This window comes from Anolis carolinensis, chromosome 5, assembly GCF_035594765.1.
Source record: "Anolis carolinensis isolate JA03-04 chromosome 5, rAnoCar3.1.pri, whole genome shotgun sequence".
Taxonomy (NCBI): Eukaryota; Metazoa; Chordata; class Lepidosauria; order Squamata; family Dactyloidae; genus Anolis; species Anolis carolinensis.
The window spans coordinates 145,205,919-145,226,052 of NC_085845.1; the positions used below are offsets into that span (position 1 = coordinate 145,205,919).

The following is a 20,134-nucleotide window of genomic DNA, read 5'->3' on the forward strand; positions in this document are numbered from 1 at the left end:
ATTTTGCTGAATTGCTAAATATAAGGTCTCCCCCGAAAGTAAGACCTAGCAAAGTTTTTGTTTGGAAACATGCCCAACTAACAGAACACCAGAGCACGCAGGATCGGTAAATGTACGTACCATAGAGTGTTGTACATGGAAATATTGGTAGTAACAAGAAATTCTTGATAGGATTCAGTTTGTCTGGTTATGCTGCTTTGTGATAACTACTTACAGTATATAATAAAAGTTCATTTTTTGTTCAACAATAAATGTGAATTCTTCTTCATGGAAAAATAAGACATCCCCTGAAAATAAGACCTGGCGCATCTTTGGGAGCAAAAATTAATATAAGACACTGTCTTATTTTCGGGAAAACACAGTATCTGTAATAGTGCTCACCTCTCATGTTTGCCTTTATCAGTTAGGATGGATCTAAACTGGTGCTTATCACCTGCAACTAAGGTCAGCATTGAATGCAAATAATGTGTAAATTTTACAAGACTAATCTCTCATGTCCCGGGGTGCTGATCTAGGATAAGAAGCTTTGCATCTTTCTACACAAATAGATTTCCCAAGATTTAGGGAAAAGAGCACTGTTCGATTTTGAGCCTCTCCAAATAGGAATTCAAGGCCAGACAGTTCTCATGCATCCGGTTAATATTCATTGTTTTCCTTATTGTCCACCTCTGTGACCAAGGCATCTAGGGAAGATAATGGTAACATGAAACATGAATTACTAATATTACCAAATCATAAAGGCAGACAGTCTATAATGTGTGCGTTTTTTGGGGGGGGGGGGGGGCTCAACAGCACTTGAAATGCTCTGGAATGCCAAACTCAGGCCTTTCTGCTCATTATCTAACCATTAGTAGATCAGAAACCCTGCAGCAATTATTTCAGGTCATTAGCTTCATTGTGAGATGAGGAGAATTATCACTATCCTATCCATATGAACTAAACAGAACAAACTACATAAAATAAATTCCTAAATATATTACCTTACTAGCTGTGCCCGGCCACGCGTTGCTGTGGCGAAGAATGGTGGTCTGGGAAATAAAGTATTGAGGAATTGGTGGTAGTTAAGGTAAAGGGTAAACGTTTTCCCCTGACGTTAAGTCCAGTCATGTCTGATTCTGAGGGTTGGTGCTCATCTCCATTTCTAAGCTGAAAAGCCGGCGTTGTCTGTAGACTCTTCCAAGGTCATGTGGGATGACTGCATGGAGCGGCGTTACCTTCCCGCCGGAGCAGTACCTATTGATGCACTCACATTTACATGTTTTTGAACTTCTGGGTTGGCAGAAGCTGGGGCTAACAGTGGGGGCTCTCTCCGCTCCCCCAATTCAAACCTGCGGCCTTTCGGTCCAGAAGTTCAGCAGCTCAGCGCTTTAACATGCTGTGCCATCAGGGGATATTATTTCCTAAAGGTTGTGAATATACAATATTTCTGATTGTTTTTTGTTTGTTTTTTTTTTGTCTGTTGGAGGCAAGTATGAATGCTGCAATTAGGAAAAATGATTAGGATGTAATGGCCTTGCAGATTTAAAGCCTAGCTGTTTCCTCCCTGAGTGATTTTTTGGTTGGGAGGTGTTAGCTGGCCCTGATTCTTTCCTGTCTGGAATTGCCTTGTTTTCAGAGTGGTGTTGTTTGCGATATTTTATGTGCTTCTACTGTCTGTGGCCCTGAGAAAACAGAGGATTTGCCAGACTTTGATGATGGGAATACTTTGTTGGGAGGTGTTAGCTGGCCCTGATTGTTTTCTGTGTGGAATTCCCCTATTTTCAGTTTTGTTCTTTATTTAGTGTTCTGATTTTAGAGATTGTATTGTTCTGTTTTATTATACCACATTAATTTTTATATATTCTGATTTTAGTGTTTTTGAATACTTGGAGCCAGATTGTATTCATTTTCACGGTTGACCGCAACACAATAATAATAATAATAATAATAATAATAGTAATGATAGTAATAATAATGACTTTGGTAATACATAGTGCTTCACTGCCTTCTCAGCTTCCTTTCTGGAAGAATCCTTTCTTGGGAGGTGTTAGCTGGCCCTGATTGTTTCCTTTGTGGATTTTCCAATTTCCTTGCTTTATTTACTTTCTTTATTTCTTTATTACTGTCCTGGTTTTAGAGATTATATTGTTCTGCATTATTCTATCCTAGAAATTATTTCATATCAAAGTAGAATCTCACTTATCCAACATTCGCTTATACAATGTTCTGGATTATCCAACGCAGTCTGCCTTTTCATAATCAATGTTTTTGTAGTCAGTGTTTTAAATTCATTGTGATATTTTACTGGTAAATTTGTAAATACAGTACAGTAAAGTCTTACTTATCCAACATAAGTGGGCTGGCAAAATGTTGGATAAGCAAATATGTTGGATAATAAGGAGACGTTAAGGAAAAGCCTATTAAATATCAAATTAGGTTATGATTTTACAAATGAAACACCAAAACATCATGTTAGACAACAAATTTGGCAGAAAAAGTAGTTCAATACGCAGTAATGCTATGTAGTAATTACTGTATTTATTAATTTAGCACCAAAATATCACAATATATTGAAAACATTGACTACAAAAATGCGTTGGATAATCCAGAACGTTGGATAAGCGAGTGTTGGATAAGTGAGACTCTACTGTAATTACTACATAGCATTACTGCGCGTGGAACTACCTTTTATGTCAAATTTGTTGTATAATATGATGTTTTGGTGCTTAATTTGTATAATGATTACCTAATTTGATGTTTAATCAGCTTTTCCTGAATCCCTTCTTATTATCCAATATATTTACTTATCCTGCTGGCCTGTTTATGTTGGATAAGTGAGAGTCTACTGTATATTGATAATCTTATATTATCTGCTTAGAATTGGATTATATGAGGCTCCTTCTTCACAGCTGTATAAAATGCACACTGAAGTGGATTATATGGCAGTGTGGAGTCAAGATAATCCAGTGCAAAGCAGATAATATAAGATTATAAATGGGTTATATAGCTGTGTGGAAGGGCCTTGAGTCTACACTGCCATATAATCCAGTGCAAATTAGATAATCTGTGGAAGAAGCCTCAGTGAGGCCTAAATTTGCCTGTCCCCTAACTGAAACCTGGCTGTCCCTTGGTTGCTAGGCAACGAAGTGGGCAGAGATTAGCCCTCTAAACTGGCAGCAATTGGATAAAAACAATTATTGCTCTCCCTCTAATTAGGACTTTATTTTTCTTTTCTTTTTGTTGTATCAACCCTGAGGCATGTGTGATGGGTTGTGTTGTCAAATTTCGAGGTTGGGGGGCCTGTACTTTTGTTGCTTTGTCCGCTGCCCTGATGCCATCACTCTTTTATATATATAGATTGAATAAGGCTTTCTTCCCACAACAGAAGATTATTATGTAAACATTTAACAAAATTAAAAGACTATGAAGGATGCTAGAAAAAGCTGTTAGTGGAAAGTGCCAATGGTACTTCAAATTTTGTTTGCACTACAGTCAGCCTGCATACAATGCACATTCGTATAACATTAATCATAAGTGAAGTCTGGCAAAAATGTATCATATAGTTGTGCTCCATTTGTCTTATCTAGCCATCTTCTAGATACCAGTGCAATTACATGATGTGTCATTCATTTCAGGTAAGAAAAATATAGTTCCAGATTATACATGAACATCATTATACCTGAAGGATACCTGAAAGGATTCCTCATATAACACATGGGCTGTCTATATTTAAACTATATTGTACTTATAGATTAAGTGATCTTTAATTTGTTCAGAAATCCCACCAGGCCCACTTTCACATAAGCCCCATTAAATGCCATAACATAAGAGGATTAATATTCACTGCATGTAAAAGGCTGAAATGCTTAATCCTCTTAAAGGGCTCTTCTATATTCTTTTAGTAATAGTGCTACAATTGTGGTGCCATTTTGTAACTTATCATTACCAGCAAAAGTTGCTTCCTTAGAGAATGTATTGATAAGATGGGGCCCAAGGAAGCAGGTTGAGTATGCAGGCTGACTTTCTGTTGATCTCTTAGCTTGAAAATATTCCATCTGTATGGATTTCACAGTCATAAAATTTAAGGCAGTGGCCATGATTTGCATCTTTCTGGATCTGATGAGTTCATCCCACTCCCACAACTTTGTAAATATGCTTTATGTATTTATCATCACTTTGTACTGAATCCCAAGAAATGGGTTCATATCCAAGAAAACTTATGAAAATATAAACCAATTCATCTTCAATGGGCTGCCACATTTCTCTTTCTACCCTTTCCTTCTTCCTTTCCTCTGAAAAATGCCCGTCAACTCAAAATGAGCACTGCCAAGTTATTAACTCGAACCAGACAAAGGGAATATAAATCACTCTAGTGTTTAAGGAATTGGCCTGGCAATCAATGTTCTAGTAAAATTTCAACTACCAATTCACCAGGTTTCTGGTACTTGCATGTAAAACTCCATCCTGTTTTTAAAAAAATAGGTAACCAAAGAAACACCACATATAACCTGCCTGTGACTAAGATCATTGACAAAAGCTGACAGGTATCTGAAGTAAAGAGATAACTGGAAAAGGCTTTCTTTGAAATTGAATATTGTTTGTAAAGTTCCCTTTCAGAGACGTCTTCTACTATCCTTCTAACTATCCTTCTAACAGTAGAGAACAACCATCCAGGAGAACATCTAAAAAGCCCTGTTATCCTGAAGTGTGTGTCAAGGGAAGCAGCTGCACGATGCATAGAGCTGATTTGAGTTAATGCAGACTTAAGGTGGCCTTGAACGGCATTAAGAAAAGTTGTATGTTTCTCCAAATTGTCTCCAAGAACCCAGAGCAAACTTTGGGCCTAGGTAAGCAGTTTGGAGATGTAATTAGCCACAACTGTTTTACATGGTACTGAGCTCAGGCAGCCTGGGGACATGGGATGGTACTCATAGTTCCCCGCACATTCTGTTCATAGTAGCAGCCAGTGGGCATGACATGCATGGCTAGTGTTCATCAGTTGGCCGGAACACAATGAGGAAAAGGGGGGGAGTGATACCTCCAGGCAACAGTTAATGGGCACTAACCATGTTATGGCTGCTGGCCACTACCACAAGAATGGAAAGGAAACCATAAAGGTGACTTTCTGGCAGTCAGGACTTCTTCCTGCCTCTGTAGTAGCTGACGGTCAAAGCCACACCAGGTCCAATCTGGAATTACACTCTGATTAGACCTTGGGATAAAGGGTCACTGTAGATGTGCTCCTGTTCTTACATGCTGTCTTATTATCTACAATTTTAATCACTGGACCTATTTTTGTATGCATTTAACATTTATCTAATTTACTGTAAAATCAAGATATATAGACATAAATTAACTATGCAAAACTAATGATAAAGCAACAATAAATGAAGTAAACTAAGTTACCAAAGGATTCATCTACCAGGCAGCCCAATTCTATGCATTATCTAAAAAGAGCTGTTACTAACATTTTAATAAGTATCCCGCTTTCCTTGACCCCGTGTGGAATAGTGATTGGGTGTTGGACTAGCAAACTAGGAGACCAATGTTTGACTTCCTGCACAGTCATAGAAATTTACTGGTTGGCCTTGGGCAAGTCAGTCTCAGACAACGGCACAAAACCATGTGATAAGTCAGAAATAATTTCCTCTTTTACTCTTTGGTAAAAGAGGCTAAAGAGATTGTTATGAGTTTTTCAAGCTATATGTCATGTTCTAGTAGCATTTTCTCTTGACGTTTCGCCTGCATCTATGGCAGAAATCTTCAGAGATTTGTTCAGAAATCTGTTGGAAATGAAGCAAGTGAGATGTATCTGTGGAATCTCCAGGAGGGGAGAAAGAACTCTTGCCTGTTTGAAACAAGTGTGAATGTTGCAATTAGCCAGCCTGATTAGCACTGAATAGCCTTACAGCTGCAAAGACTATTATTCCACATTTTATACACACACACACCACTTGCCTCATTTCCAACAGACCTCCGAATAAACCTCTGAGGATGCTTGCCTCAGATGTAGGCGAAACGTCATGAGAGAATGCTGCTAGAACATGGCCATACAGCCCAAAAAATTCACAGCAATCTCTTTAGCCTCTTTTACCAGAGTGCCAAACTACAATCCTTGTGGTTAAAGTGATGTCAAACTGTATCAAATCTACAGTAGATGTACTCACTGAATTGAATGGGAAAATCCGACACTCTTTTCGTTTCCTACCCGTTGTACAGGCAGTCTCTAAGTATGAACAAGATCGTTTTTGCAGGTTTGTTCTCAAGTTGAATTTGTTGGAACAGGTACAGTTTAAGTAACTTCAGCCAAAATAGACATTATATATGTATGTAAGTGTGCGTGTGGGTGGGTGCTTTGGATAGCATAAAGGTTTAACACCCCTGTGACATTTGTTTTTGCTTTCTATGCCCCTGTTCAAATTTCACTTCGCTTTGTCCCTGATAATTGGATTTTAAAAAAAGAAAGAAGAAACTGAGTCCAAACAATGAGAATACGTTAGCAACAATATGGCAAATTAATCACAACAATGACGCAAATATAGGTAGAATATTGAGATTAATCAAAAGTAGAGGGAAAGAAACTAATTGAGGAGTTGTATGCAGAAGATGGAAATCCAGTAGAGCTTGTGGATTTCAATGGCTTCTCTGTGTAGTCTGACATGATAGTTGTTAGAAGGGTCCAGTGTTTCTGGGTTCTCAAATAATATGCTATGTCCAGGTCGGTTCATCAAGTGCTCTGCTATGGCTGACTCCTCTGGTTGAGTTAGAGTGCAGTGCGTTTCATGTTCCTTGATTCGTGTTTGGGCAATGCTGCATTTGGTGATCCCAATGTAGACTTGTCCATGGCAGACTCCTGCAGAAGATAGAGGATCCATCTTGTCCTTTGCTGAACGTGGTATTTGTTGGATTTTCTTGGTGGGTTTATAGATAGTTTGTAGATTGTGTTTCTTCATCAGCTTTCCTATGTGGTCAATAGTTCCCTTGATGCATGGTAAGAACACTTTTCCTCTGGGTGGATCTTTCTTAAATCCACTAATAAAATCCAACAAATGCTACAATCAGCAAAGGACAAGAGGGATCCTCAAGGTGGCCAATTGCAACATTCACACCTGTCTCAAACAGACCTGACTTCTTTCTTCGACCCTGAACATTACACAGATATATAAACCCCACTTGCCTAGTTTCCAACAGACCTCATTACCTTTGAGGATGCCTGTCATAGATGCAGGCAAAACGTCAGGAAAGAATGCTTCTGGAACATGGCCCTAAGAACTCACAGCAACCCAGTGATTCTGGTCATGAAAGCCTTCAACAAAATAGAAGATGTTATACTAATCAAGAGTATGTGGGATCCAGTTAGGAATTACTTAGAGAACTTATTAAGATGTGGTGTGAGAAAATGACTGATATTTCAAATTTATTTTCTGTAGCTTATTGTACAATGAGTATGCCCAAACGGGAGAGGGTGGGGGTGGGGTTAAATAAAATAAAAATATAATTACAAAAAAGATAATTGGATTTTGACAAATTGGGCTAGTTGTGGAAACAAGGATTGGAGATAAAGCTTCAGTGGAGAGGCCTTTGCTCCGTGATACCTCTTTCCAGGAGTGAATTTCCATTCCGAGGAGTGTATTTCTCTCACTCCCTGCTGTCTCACCCTCGCTCTTAACTGTGAGTCGTTTGTAAGTGGGAGGTTTGTAACTCTGGGAGTGCCTGTAATCCAGAGTGTGGCCTCCCCGTTCCCCTTTCCTCCTCCTGACGGGGCCTACCTCTGCTGTGGGCGCCTCCAGGCCGCGCCGCCGCTCGGCTGCCTGCGAAGGGGGAAGGCCCTCTGGCGCCGGGCACCGTCCTCCTCCTGCTGCTGCTGCTCCAGGGCCAGCTGGCTGAAGGCGTAGAGCAGCGAGCACAGTCCGCAGCCCAGGCACAGCAGCACCAGCCGCGCCAGCCGCCGCCGCATCCTCCCCCGGCCCCGGCTGCACCTCCGCGCCGCAGCCGGGGCCTCGCCGGGAGTGGGGCCGCCTCCGCCGGGCGCCTCAGCTCGGCAAGAAGGAACGACGCGAGCCCAAGGCCAGGAAGCAGGCCTCCGCGGTAGTGCGGGAAGAAGGAGTCGCCGGAGGAAGAGGCCCTTCGACCCTTGCGAGGGGAGGAGCCAGGGGGCGTGGCTACAAAGGGGGCGGGGTTAGTGTCGCCCGGGCAACGCGGACCCATGCGCGAAAAGGGCCCTGAATGCCAAGCGTTGTAACTTTAACTCTCAGGCGCCCCTATTGCCTTGGCTAATGATGAGGCATGCTGGGAGACGAAGTCCGAAACGTTGTCACTGTCCCTTTGATAACTGCCCTAGCTAAATACAGTAGAGTCTCACTTATCCAAGCTAAACAGGCCGGCAGAAGCTTGGATAAGCGAATATATTGGATAATTAGGAGGGATTAAGGAAAAGCCTATTAAACATCAAATTAGGTTATGATTTTACAAATTAAGCACCAAAACATCATGTTATACAACAAATTTGACAGAAAAAGTAGTTCAATACGCAGTAATGTTATGTTGTAGTTACAGTGTTTACGAATTTAGCACTAAAATATCACGATATATTGCAAACATTGACTACAAAAATGGCTTGGATAATCCAGACTCTTGGATAAGCGAGCCTTGGATAAGTGAGACTCTACTGTACTATGGTGTTTTTTTGTATGTGTCAGGAGTGACTTGAAAAACTGCAAGTCGCTTCTGGTGTGAGAGAATTGGCGGTCTGTAAGGATGTTACCCAGGGGACGCCCGGAGGTTTTGATGTTTTTACCATCCTTGTGGGAGGCTTCTCTCATGCCTCCGCATGGAGTTAATAGAGGGAACTCATTCACACTCTTCCGGGTTGGATTCGAACAGGCAACCTTCAGGTCAGCAACCCAATCTTCAAGTCAGTCAGTCTGTGTGATCTTCTTGCAGCAGCTGAGGATGTGATCTATTGTTTCATCTGTTTCCTTGCAGAGTCTATATTGGGGATCTGTCGTCGACTTTTCAATTTTGGCTTTGATGGCATTGGTTCTAATGCCTTGTTCTTGGGCTGCCAGGATCAGGCCCTCCATCTCCTCTTTCAAAGTTCCATTTGTGAACCATGCCATGTTTTTTCTTTATCAATTTGGCTCTTGATTTTTCCCAGGAACTGCCCATGGAGAGCCTTCTTTCGCCACTTTTCTCTTCTGCTCTGGATTGTGTTTTTGCGGTATTCACTCTTTGTCTTTTGCACTTGAAGCAGTTTACTACTGTTGACTTCCCTCAATGTTGGTTCTTGACTGCTTTTCACATAATCTGCCAGGGCATGTTTCTCTTCTTCTACTGTTTGTTTCACTTGCAGAAGGCCTCTGCCTCCTAATTTTCTGGGCAGGTAAAGTCTGTCGACATCACTACGTGGGTATAATGAGTAATCAAATCACGTTTTATTGATTAGCCCATTGACCGTATCAAAACATTTAACACATAGACATACATACAGCATACAACCCGCGGTACAAAAGAAGTTAAAATAAACAAGCTGTTAACAAGATTCAGGTCAAATATCTGCATCATCATCATCATCATCATCATCATTGTGGTTGTGTTGTTGAAGGCTTTCATGGCTGGAATCACAGGGTTGTTGTGTGTTTTGTGGGCTGTATGGCCATGTTCCAGAAGTATTCTCTCCTGACGTTTCGCCCACATCTATAACAGGCACCCTCAGAGGTTGTGAGGGTGCCTGTCATAGATGTGGGCAAAACGTCAGGAGAGAATACTTCTGGAACATGGCCATACAGCCCACAAAACACACAAGAATTATTATTATTATATTGCTGTTGGATGCTCAGGCTGAAGCAAGACTCACAATGCAGAGAGACGCGACTGATAGGAACAAGTGGAGAACAAGGAGCAAACAAGCGGACCCTGCGAATTTGTGGGGCAAACGCTAGGAAGAAGGAGCTGTTGTTTTACAAGGCCTGGTACTGATCCGTTAAACAAGAGGAAATTGTTTAATTCCTTCAACCCACCCTCTACCCCACATAAATGGGGCAATCCTTCTCTCTCTACTGCCCCCTGGTGGCCTCCGCCCAGATAGTGAAAGTACCCAAGGCTTTATCCAGACATCCTCAAACTGTGACCCTTAAACGCTCAGAATTCCTGACCATTATAAATGCTGAAAGGCCTTCCCTGTCAAAGGCCTCTTCCACACTGCCCTATATCCCAGGATTTGATATCAGATTATTTGCTTATCCCAAATTATCTGGCAATGGAGACTCGTATAATGCAGTTTAAAGTAGTTAATCTGGAATCAGATTCTGGGATATAGGGCGGTGTGTAAGGATCAAAGGAATGCTGGGGCCTCGTTACTATATTTATATACCGCCTTTCTCACCCCTGGGAGGGATTCAAGGTGGTTTGCAACATATTCATAGCAGGAATTCAGTGTCAACATACATATAACAGAAAAAAATCAGAATAACTAAACACTAACGTATAGCTATAAATTAAAATAATTAATAAATTAGATGCACCCAAGAAAGCAGGTGCAAAAAAGGGAATGCCAGTAGAGTCCAACCCCTTGCATGTTTACTTCGAAGATGCTCCGGCTGAATTCAGCTCATGCTTGATTTGAACATGGGTGCATCTATACTGTAGAGTTAATGAAGATTAAAAACCAATGTAACTATATGCCACTTTCTTAGTAATAAACACTACTGAATCCATTGGGACTTACTTCTGAGTAACCCTGTCTAAAATTGCAGCATATGCCTTCAATTCTGCACCTACTTTCCTGGGCATAAGCACTCAGTAATACTAATGGATATATTTGCATAGGATTTTTCAGTTAATGCTGCAATTCTGTACACATTTGGGGGGGAGGGTCACTGCCATTTGGACAAAATGAGTGTGTATGTGTCAGTGAAGGCACCACATATGAGGGCTGAAGTATCCACCTAGGTGTGCACCCAATCCAGTTGGCAGGCAAGATAAAATTACAGGAAAACAGAAAGGTTATTTGATTAGGCACCTATGTACAATTTTTTTGTATCAGGAGCGACTTGAGTAACTGCAAGTCGATTCTGGTGTGAGAGAATTGGTAGTATGCAAGTACGTTGCCCAGGGGATGCCCGGATGTTTTAATGTTTTTACCATCCTCATGGGAGGCTTCTCTCATGTCCCTGAATGGAGCTGGAGCTGATAGAGGGAGCTCCATCTGCACTTTTCCCGGATTGGATTTGAACCGGCAACTTTCAGGTCAACAACCCAAGCTTAGAGTCAGCAGTTCTGCCAGCACAGGGGTTTAACCCACTGTGACACCGGGGGCTCCTACCTATGTACATGCATGATAGAAGCTAATAAAACCCCTATAGCTACTACAGTATGACTGGATGTAAATTGATATGGCGAATTCATGCACAATAAAAAACATCCCCTTGTACTGATGTGACTACATGGAGGTCCCATGTGGCTTTCCAAACTCAGTTTGGATTAAAACAGGTCAGTGTGTTAACAACTGGGTCAAACTCGGGTCACATCTACACTAAGCACAGTTTGGAACTGATTTGGGAGAAACTGGTTTCACAGTGTGCTTTTGACATGATAAGAACAGATTTGAGGCTAGGAAGGTGATTACATTCACCACAGATGGTAGCCTCAAACTGGTTTGAGAATCCGCAGTATTTTTTTTTCAAGGTGGGATGCACATCAATGGGACACTGGGATTTTCCTTGCCGTGGAGTAAGACAAAAAGTGGTAAAATACTTCTTTGAGTTTTACACATACAATAAACAAGAAAACCTCTTTTTAACTGAATCATCTTGAGAAATGTGTAGGCAGGATGTACACTGCCCTCAGAGCCGGCCCAATGTAATTTTCAAGTGTAGGCAAACAGAATTTTGGCGCACCCCCCCCCCCCCAAACCTTTGGGGTGAGAAGGGCGGGACACAAGTATAGGAAATAAATAAATAAAATCAGGACAGTAAAAAAACACTCAAAAACAGGGGAATTCCAAACATGAAACAATCAGGGGCAGCTAACACTTCCCAACAAAGGATCCCCCCAGGCAGGAAGCAGCCAGGCTTTGAAGCTGCAAGGCCATTCAAAGCTAATCAAGGTGGCCAACTGCAACATCCACACTTGCCTGAAGCAGACAAGAGTTCTTTCTCCCACCCTGGACATTATTCCACAGATATACAAACCCCACTTGCCTAGTTTTCCAACTTCTGAGGATGCCTGCCACAGATGTGGGCGAAACATCAGGAAGGCAAGCTCAGCGCAGGCCAGAGGATGGGCCCAGCACAGGCCAGAAAGAAGGCCCAGCGCGGGCCAGAAGCGGACCCAGAGCGGGCTGAAAAAAGAGGTAGGCCTTCCTGGAGAACTCGCTCGCCACTGAACAGGCCTTCCTGTTCGGCGGTGAGTGAGCCCATGGTTCCCGCCGGGGGGGGGGCTTGTCGGTGCCCCCGGGGACCATGCGCTCCAAGCGGGGGTTTCATTGGCCTCCATGTTGGGCCGGGCCTGACTGCCCTGTATTTCTGGATCTGATGCCAGATTATCTGCTTTGAACTAGATTATGTGAGTTTACACTGATAATCTAGGATAAGAAGATAATCTGGGATCAAATCCTGGGCTATAGGACAGTGTAGATCCAGCCTAAGATGCATCAAGGCTGAGTACTTCAATATGACTATGCAAATAGACATACATAACAAGTACTGTATCCCGCTCAAACTTGTTTAATAATGCAAATCATTGGTATTTTTACAACATGTGGTTAAATTGGTAAACTTTGTTTTTCGGAAAAACATGCCAAAAAATAGTTTTTGTCCCAGAAACATGCCTAAACAAAGTCTGGTGAGTTTTGCTTGTTAAAAATAATGTGCTTTCTCCAGTATTTCTGAACTTGCACCATCTCATCAGACTGGCATGCCGTGGCAATTAGTCAGATAATTACAAAGGAACCACAAAGGAACACTTCTTTCTCCTCAACATTGTTCCGCGAAAAGTTCGCCACATTCCGGAAGCAAAAAGAATTTGGAAAATATGTGAACTTCTTTTATATACTATGTGGAAGACAGTTTGTGAAAAGCAGGCCTTTTCTTTTGATCCATTGATGATCTAAGATTATCAATGAAATAATGCCTCCCCTCAAAACTACTGTTATATTTTACTTATCGTGTATACTGTATAATTTTCCTGAAACAGTATTCAGTGGTCAACTGCCACTTTAGATTCTGCATACATCAACTAATGAATAACTTTATAGTATGAACACACATACACACCATATCGGTAGAAGCAATAGATGCCCTTTCACTTAGGGTGCATTGACACTGTGGATTAATGTAGTTTGACATCATTTAACTGCTATGGCTCAATGCTATGGATTCATAAGGAGTTGTAGTTTGATGTGGCACCAGGACTATTTGCTAGAGAAGGCTAAAGACCTTATAAAACTACAGTCCCCATACTATAGCATACTGCTCTCATCCAACGGTGTAGATGCACCCTTCACTTAGGGCAGTGGTTCTCAACCTATGGGTCCCCAGGTGTTTTGGCTACAATTTCCAGAAATCCCATCCAGTTAACCAGCTAGGATTTCTGGGAGTTGAAGGCCAAAAACATCTGGGGACCCCAGGTTGAGAACTACTGACTTTGTATCTCTTGTAAAATCTACTTCACCCTCTTTTTGTGACCTCTGCCATTTCTCCCATTGAAAATGGTAACATTCGCTGCTATCTGTAGTTAAACTCTGGAAACAAACCTCTGCGGCTATGGGGATTGTCCTGTGCAATGAAAAGCAGACTTCTGACAATTGATAAATATAATGGAAACAAAGGTATGTTATGCAAATAGCTGGAGGGGCTTATAAAGTCTATATTTACAGTCCTCGTGAACTTTAAAGCGGGAATTCTCTTGGTGACTCATGCCAGCATAATTCCTTTTTGCCATACTTCAGAGCACTGCATACCATCTGATAGAGGCATCCCTGTTGCCAGAGAAAGCTGTTCTGTCAGTCAGTGAACAGTTCATAAGCGTCAAGCCAGGCGGCTCTCTGCACTGACACAGGCGACATCCTGTTATCCCCTCACCCTTGGCTGCATATCTTCAGTCATTTTATGCCTATTACTGTATGTACATGGGCCAAAGGGAACACAGTCTTAATCTGTTTTCCAATTGATAAGACAGTTTACTGTCCTCTATTTTTGTTTGGCTACTTTATCTCAAGATGCTCAGCAACTGATTTGCTCTATTGGGTTATCTTTGCTTATAAAATATTTAAATTACATTTCATTCAGTCATATTTCCCATAATATATAACATATTCTATACTGCTGCAACTCAGATGGTGCATTAGTTTAGTATCTTTCATTAAACCGGATGAAGAGGGAAAAGAATGTAGAATCACTTTTAAAACTTTTATTTTAATTTTATAAGGTTTTATGGATATAAGGTCCACTTCTTCAGATGCAGTTCTGTGATATTATAGTGTCAGATTAAAAAGTACATTTATACAGTTGTGGGAGCGGAAGAGAATGTAACAGGACCCAGAAAGATGCAAATCATGTTAATTGCTGTAAAGGGATGTATGAGGTAACACAGTAAGATTGCTTCTTTCTTTCTTCCCGATTGCATCTCTCGCTCTACTATTTTAGAGAGGATGAGGAGAAATGTTGGTCTGAAATCCTGGAGTCACTGCTAATCAATACCCATTATACCAATCTTGACAGGATGATACTCTAATGTGAAATAAGAGTTTTCTAATGTTGTTACATGCCTCCAAGTTGACTGACTTATGGCAACCCTGTCATAGTTTTCTTGGTAGGAATTATAGTAGTCAGAGGGGTGTGACATTGCTTTTCTGAGACTGCACTTGCTCAAGGCCGCCCAGTGGGTTTCCCATATACATATATGAAATATGACTGGATATTCTTTAGAGAGCTGCACAACTTGCTGTTCAGAGGGTGGATCACCTCCTGTAATGGAGGTTGGGTCTTCTTCCCAGCGTCCTGCAGTTTCTGCCCCAGGAGAGATGGGAATGGCCTGAATTCATTGGTTGGGAAGCCTAACCTGAGCAACCCATATGGTCAAGTGAAGCATATTTAGTTGGCTGCTTATGCACACTCACTAGTATTTTCCAAGAGCCAACACATCCTCCTACCCTTTATTGCAGCCATCTCATTTTGTATTACATGTTTGTCACAACTTGGATACCAGTCGGCATAGGTTTGAGATCTGGAATATAGATTGACAGTGTCTCCAAGGCATTGGTAAACAGAAGGGGGTCCCTCTACGAGCATAACAGGGTTTTGCCCAGCTCAGGGAAAGATGCCTTTTCTGCACACTTTGGTGGCAGGGAGAGTTTACTTAGGGGCATTGGCCCACATAGATCCTTTCCTGACATCCCGTGTATTCCAGCAGTAGACCAGAGTATTGGATGGCTAGATTAGTCGATGGTTAGATCTAAGATCAATATGTATGAGTAAACCCTACTTACAATTATAACTAATATAGCTGTGGCCTTCTTTTTTCCAACTACTTTGTGTGTTTTGTCAAGCAAAGCAGATCTCATATACTACAGCCTCAGGAGAGGTGGGAATGGCCCAGATTCATTGGGTGGGATCAATTTGGTCAGGTGAACACGCCATTACTCTTTTGTCTGTGAAGCATGTAGGCTTTTTCACGCTATTTTTTTTTCAATATATACGGTCACTGTGAAACAATTCAATTGTAAAGAAATCCTTATTTTGTGATTATTTGGGGTTGTTGAGTTTCAGGCATTGTTCTCAAGGTTTCGTTTAAAAAGCAATAAAAATATTGACACAGATTATTCAAAAACTATTAAAATCTAAGCAAGATCTTGTTTCATAGCATCTCATTTTAACAACATCAGTATCAGTCTATTCAAAAATCCCTTTTAAACAGTTGGAGAGCAACACCAAGAAATGAGGTATGCAAATTTTAGATATCACATCAGACTCATTTTATGCAACTAAGTGTATTTTACAACTAACATCGTACAAAATAGACAGTACCATTGTGCCTGTAGAAGTACTGCAGTTTAAAACAGAAAAAATACATTACTACAATAAATCAGCAAACATCACAACTGTCAGGGGCTACAAAATTCCATTATTCTAAATGAAGGTCTGTTATATTTAATATGTTTAAGTTAAAATTATTACCAAAATTCCCATCCTGGTGATTTATACTGGTTCACAAAATAAATATTTTCTGTGATAAAAAGTGAATTCCTTGCTAGAATGTGGTGATTCTTGAACCAATAACCAGACAGTGTAAATATGTAGTTTAACAGCCCAAGCCTATGTGTTTAAGTTCTACTGGCTTCAACAGGATATACTCTCAGATTAGTAAGCATATTATTACATCTTAAAGTAGGAACCCACAATATATAATTTAACTAGATATATTCTTTTGTTCTTCCAGGGTCCTAACTACTGATGACCCTACAGTAAAGGGAGCCATCTTTGTTAAGTCAGCCTGTATCTTCATGGATTTAATCTATTCATAATGGTATCTGAAGGTATAAAATGTTGGTATGAGCAAGTAATGTGGTAACAGGAAGACATAACAAGTTTAAAGAAGAATGAAATAGGATGTTCTCATGATTGATGCAAATAATAACAGTGATATTTTGATTTTAAGTATATTTACTTAAAAGTCAATTCATAAGCACCATGGGGCTCATACTCTTATAAAGGATGTAGCATCAATGGCAGACTGAAGTCCTATACAATTTACTTTGTTGAAATAATCACTGAGCCAAATAAGATATTTTTGAGAAAGCATGCATAGGATTGTGCTGTCAATTATAATAAATGGTTTCTGGATTATTAGGACAGCAGACCAAGGTACAGAGAGTAATTTTAGGATCGAATGTACATTCTGACTGTGAGCATCCTTGATTGGCACGCTTAAGTATGAAAACACTTTTAGTGTTACAGACCATCTTCCTTTCCATTGTATTTCTTATTATAGCTCTAATGACTTCCATTTTATTTCTTATTATAGTTCTAATGAAAGAACTGTTGCTTAACTTATACATTTAAACTGATTGTAAACAAAATTGCAAAACCTATACTCATAAAAATATTTTATTGGAAATTTTACATAATACCGAAGGGGACTGTAAATGTTTTCATTCTGTATCTATATATTGCTAAAATGCATAAATGTTCACAGCTATATTGAAAAAGAAAGAACTGCATTTTTCCTATGATTTGTTCTATAATATTTAATAAAGGATCTTTTTAAAAAAAGAAAAAGGTTGATATAGGAGCAAATGTTATATATATATACACTACTTCTTATTTATTCACTCTGGTGCAACAATTAATATAACTGGCCTGGATCCAAAAGGCTGCACAAGGAATTTCCATTCTCACACACATGCACACACACACACTCTGCTTCCAAGGCTTACCTCTTCCAGCAGCAGTCCTCTGCACTGCCCACTTCCAAGACTCAAAGAGATCTTTGGGAATGGTCTTTGGTGCAGTGCAAAGAGACCTGGCTGAAGAAGACAAGGAAAACCACAAGCCTGCATTAAAACTCTTTTACAAATTGAAGAGCCTCTTTGGATCCCAGCCTTTAGCTGAACTGATATATCACTTTAACACTGAGCTACTCTGGGAGAAGGAAAGATCATTTGGGCCTAATGAGAACAGTATCACTTTTGGGTTTTAAGGTATTGACAGTAGTTAGGTATTAAAATCTAGATTATAAAAGAAAATAAAACAGAAAATGGCTAATACCTTGAGAACAAATTAATGTTCCTTAACATTGATTACCAGTGTATAAGGACAAGGTAGTACTACACTTGAATTATAAAGCTAGAACAGTTAATGCTTGTAACAATTTACTATTTTTTTGCTTGTAACAATTACAATAAATGTTCTAAATGTGTGAGAAAGATATCGGAGAAGCCAGCAACATAACTGGTAACAGTAATCTAGTAAAATGTGTCAGACATTGGCAAAAATTCATACAAACGTTTTATTTAATAACATTTTTCCTATTCAACCACACCAAGTACCAGCAGGTGTTTTAAAGATAATCATTACGAAAAGTCTTTTGCAGCAATAATTGATTAAGTTGATCTTTGACTTGCATACATATAACTATGTTTCACAATTCTCAAATAATACATATTTAGGCAGCTTGAACTATGTTATAAAAATTTAATTCAGTACATGCCAATAGTATAGAATCCAAGAGCTGTGTTAGAATTCACTAAAATAAGGTGAAAATGGACTTACCAGTAACACTGCATCAAGAACATTCAAACCACATTTTCATGGCACCTTTGTATATGAAGATTAAAAAGTTGATCTGAAAATGTTTTTATATGGCAATGAAATTTAATTTCACTGCTGCACTTTACTTGTATAAAACGGCATAAATCATATTTGAGTAAACATACAAATCGTGCATGGTGAGTAACAAGTCATGAAAATGTGGTAACTGTTGGCAGAAGTTGTGTATATTTGCAAATTTTGGAGAGGAAAGACTAAAGAAACTGGAGTAAATAAACTTTAATGAGATTCTCCATTCAACGACGAGGCTTCTCCTCTAGGTGAAGACGACCTGGACATTCCTCTCTCTGTATTGTCAGAACTAGAACCGCTCTGACTGTGCTGATCTGCAGAAGCTGCACTGGAAGCAGGGGGTGACTTAGTTTTTTCTTTAAAGTCTGTAATAATGACTGTCAGATCACCAACAGTAACTTCCAAGTGTTGGGCACTACTTCGATCCACGTTTTTCAACCTGGGCCTAAAATAATATAAATAATCAAATTAAGGAGGAAAGTCAGAACCCCACTCACTTATTCCTTTAAAGTCATCCTTAAACACCACACATACTCATATAACTGCCTGACTCTGAGGAAGATCACTCATCTAGCATCATGTGAACACAGTACCTTTGTCAAGCATACTGGGATAAAGAATAGCAGTGAGCAGGAGATGTCACATTAAAGAAAGCGTGGGAGCATCCAAAAGAGGAAACAAAAAATTGGCATGTTTCCTTTAACCTTTTTTCTTTACACACCTTGAAATACTACAATGTTATGGTCATAGCTGTTGCCACCAGAAATTATTTTCATCTGAGATTCCAAGTAATTTCCTTCACACATGTTTAACAGCTGACCACATGTGTCACTGCTATCATCTGGAATATCTATTATCTAGCACTGATGACAAGTCCAAGAGTGCATAATGCAAGTCTGGAGATAAAAGTATAAGAGCTCTACTAAATCAAATCAAAATTTACCTAGTCTAGCATCTTATTTTCCACAGTGGATATCTAAATATTTTTGGAAAGCCACAGGCAAATCATAAATTGAATGTTGTTTCCTGCTGTTGTTCTTCAGAAATTGTATTTAATGGCATACTGCCTCTGAACATAAGGGTTCCATATAAAACCAGCTCAAGTGTAACATTTCTCAGCTTATTAAGCTAAGGGCGCAAGACTTATTGCCTATATTGTCCTTCCTGTCCTTTTGTTTCTGGCATACTACACTGAAGATTTTCTGGGTTCATTAACCAATTTCATTTTATGTCTGAACTGGTTTAGACATTACAGATTCTGGTTTGTTCAAGCATGATAACTGCATTTTGCTGATTCAGATGTAACAGGAAGCTATGGTTAATTAGGCCAGAACAGTTTTATTTGTGGCACTCTTACTTTTCAGTATCCTAAAAAAGACCTCAAAGCCTTCTGAAAAAGCTTGAAAGCATTTATGTCCAAGTTAACAAGACAGACTTCCAAGGGAAGGAATTCCAAAGATATGGTCAAACATGAAAAACTGCTGGGTCCAGCCCTCATTAACCTAGATTGAATAGCTAGTTCCAAATAAAATAGTTCAAGTGACACAATGAGATATACGTGCTGACTTACTTTTCAACAGCTATTTCAATCGTGCATTTGGGATTTAAGTCACACTTAAAGACCTCTCATAATGACAAAATTAACAATAAGATTACACAGTAGGATACTACATATTTTGGCCACCTGGGGTACAGATAGGAATCTATGGCCTTCTAGATATTATTAGTTTCCATATCTCATTAGTCTTTGCCATGCTGGCTGGAGCTGATGGGAGAATTGAAAAACATATGTGTACTGCCTTTTTAGTTTGCAGCAA

The 20,134-nt window shown here is 39.9% G+C and overlaps 2 protein-coding genes across 4 annotated transcripts in view; both read right to left on the bottom strand.

The window, feature by feature from the left end:
• The window catches only part of gxylt1 (glucoside xylosyltransferase 1), a 33,276-nt gene extending 25,151 nt beyond the window's left edge, over nt 1–8,125 (bottom strand). Inside the window, exon 1 of one of the 2 annotated variants that reach the window (XM_008111115.3) lies at nt 7,749–8,125. In XM_008111115.3, the coding sequence (XP_008109322.1) occupies nt 7,749–7,936 (188 nt within the window). In that variant the 5' untranslated portion in view covers nt 7,937–8,125. The remainder of the gene's footprint in view (nt 1–7,748) is intronic. The other variant, XM_016993829.2, reaches the window with a different exon arrangement.
• A 7,803-nt stretch (nt 8,126–15,928) lies between these two features.
• yaf2 (YY1 associated factor 2) overlaps nt 15,929–20,134 on the bottom strand; it is a 45,948-nt gene continuing 41,742 nt past the window's right edge. For both annotated transcript variants that reach the window (XM_008111102.3, XM_003221195.4), the window contains one exon: nt 15,929–18,762. In XM_008111102.3, the coding sequence (XP_008109309.1) occupies nt 18,525–18,762 (238 nt within the window). In that variant the 3' untranslated portion in view covers nt 15,929–18,524. The remainder of the gene's footprint in view (nt 18,763–20,134) is intronic.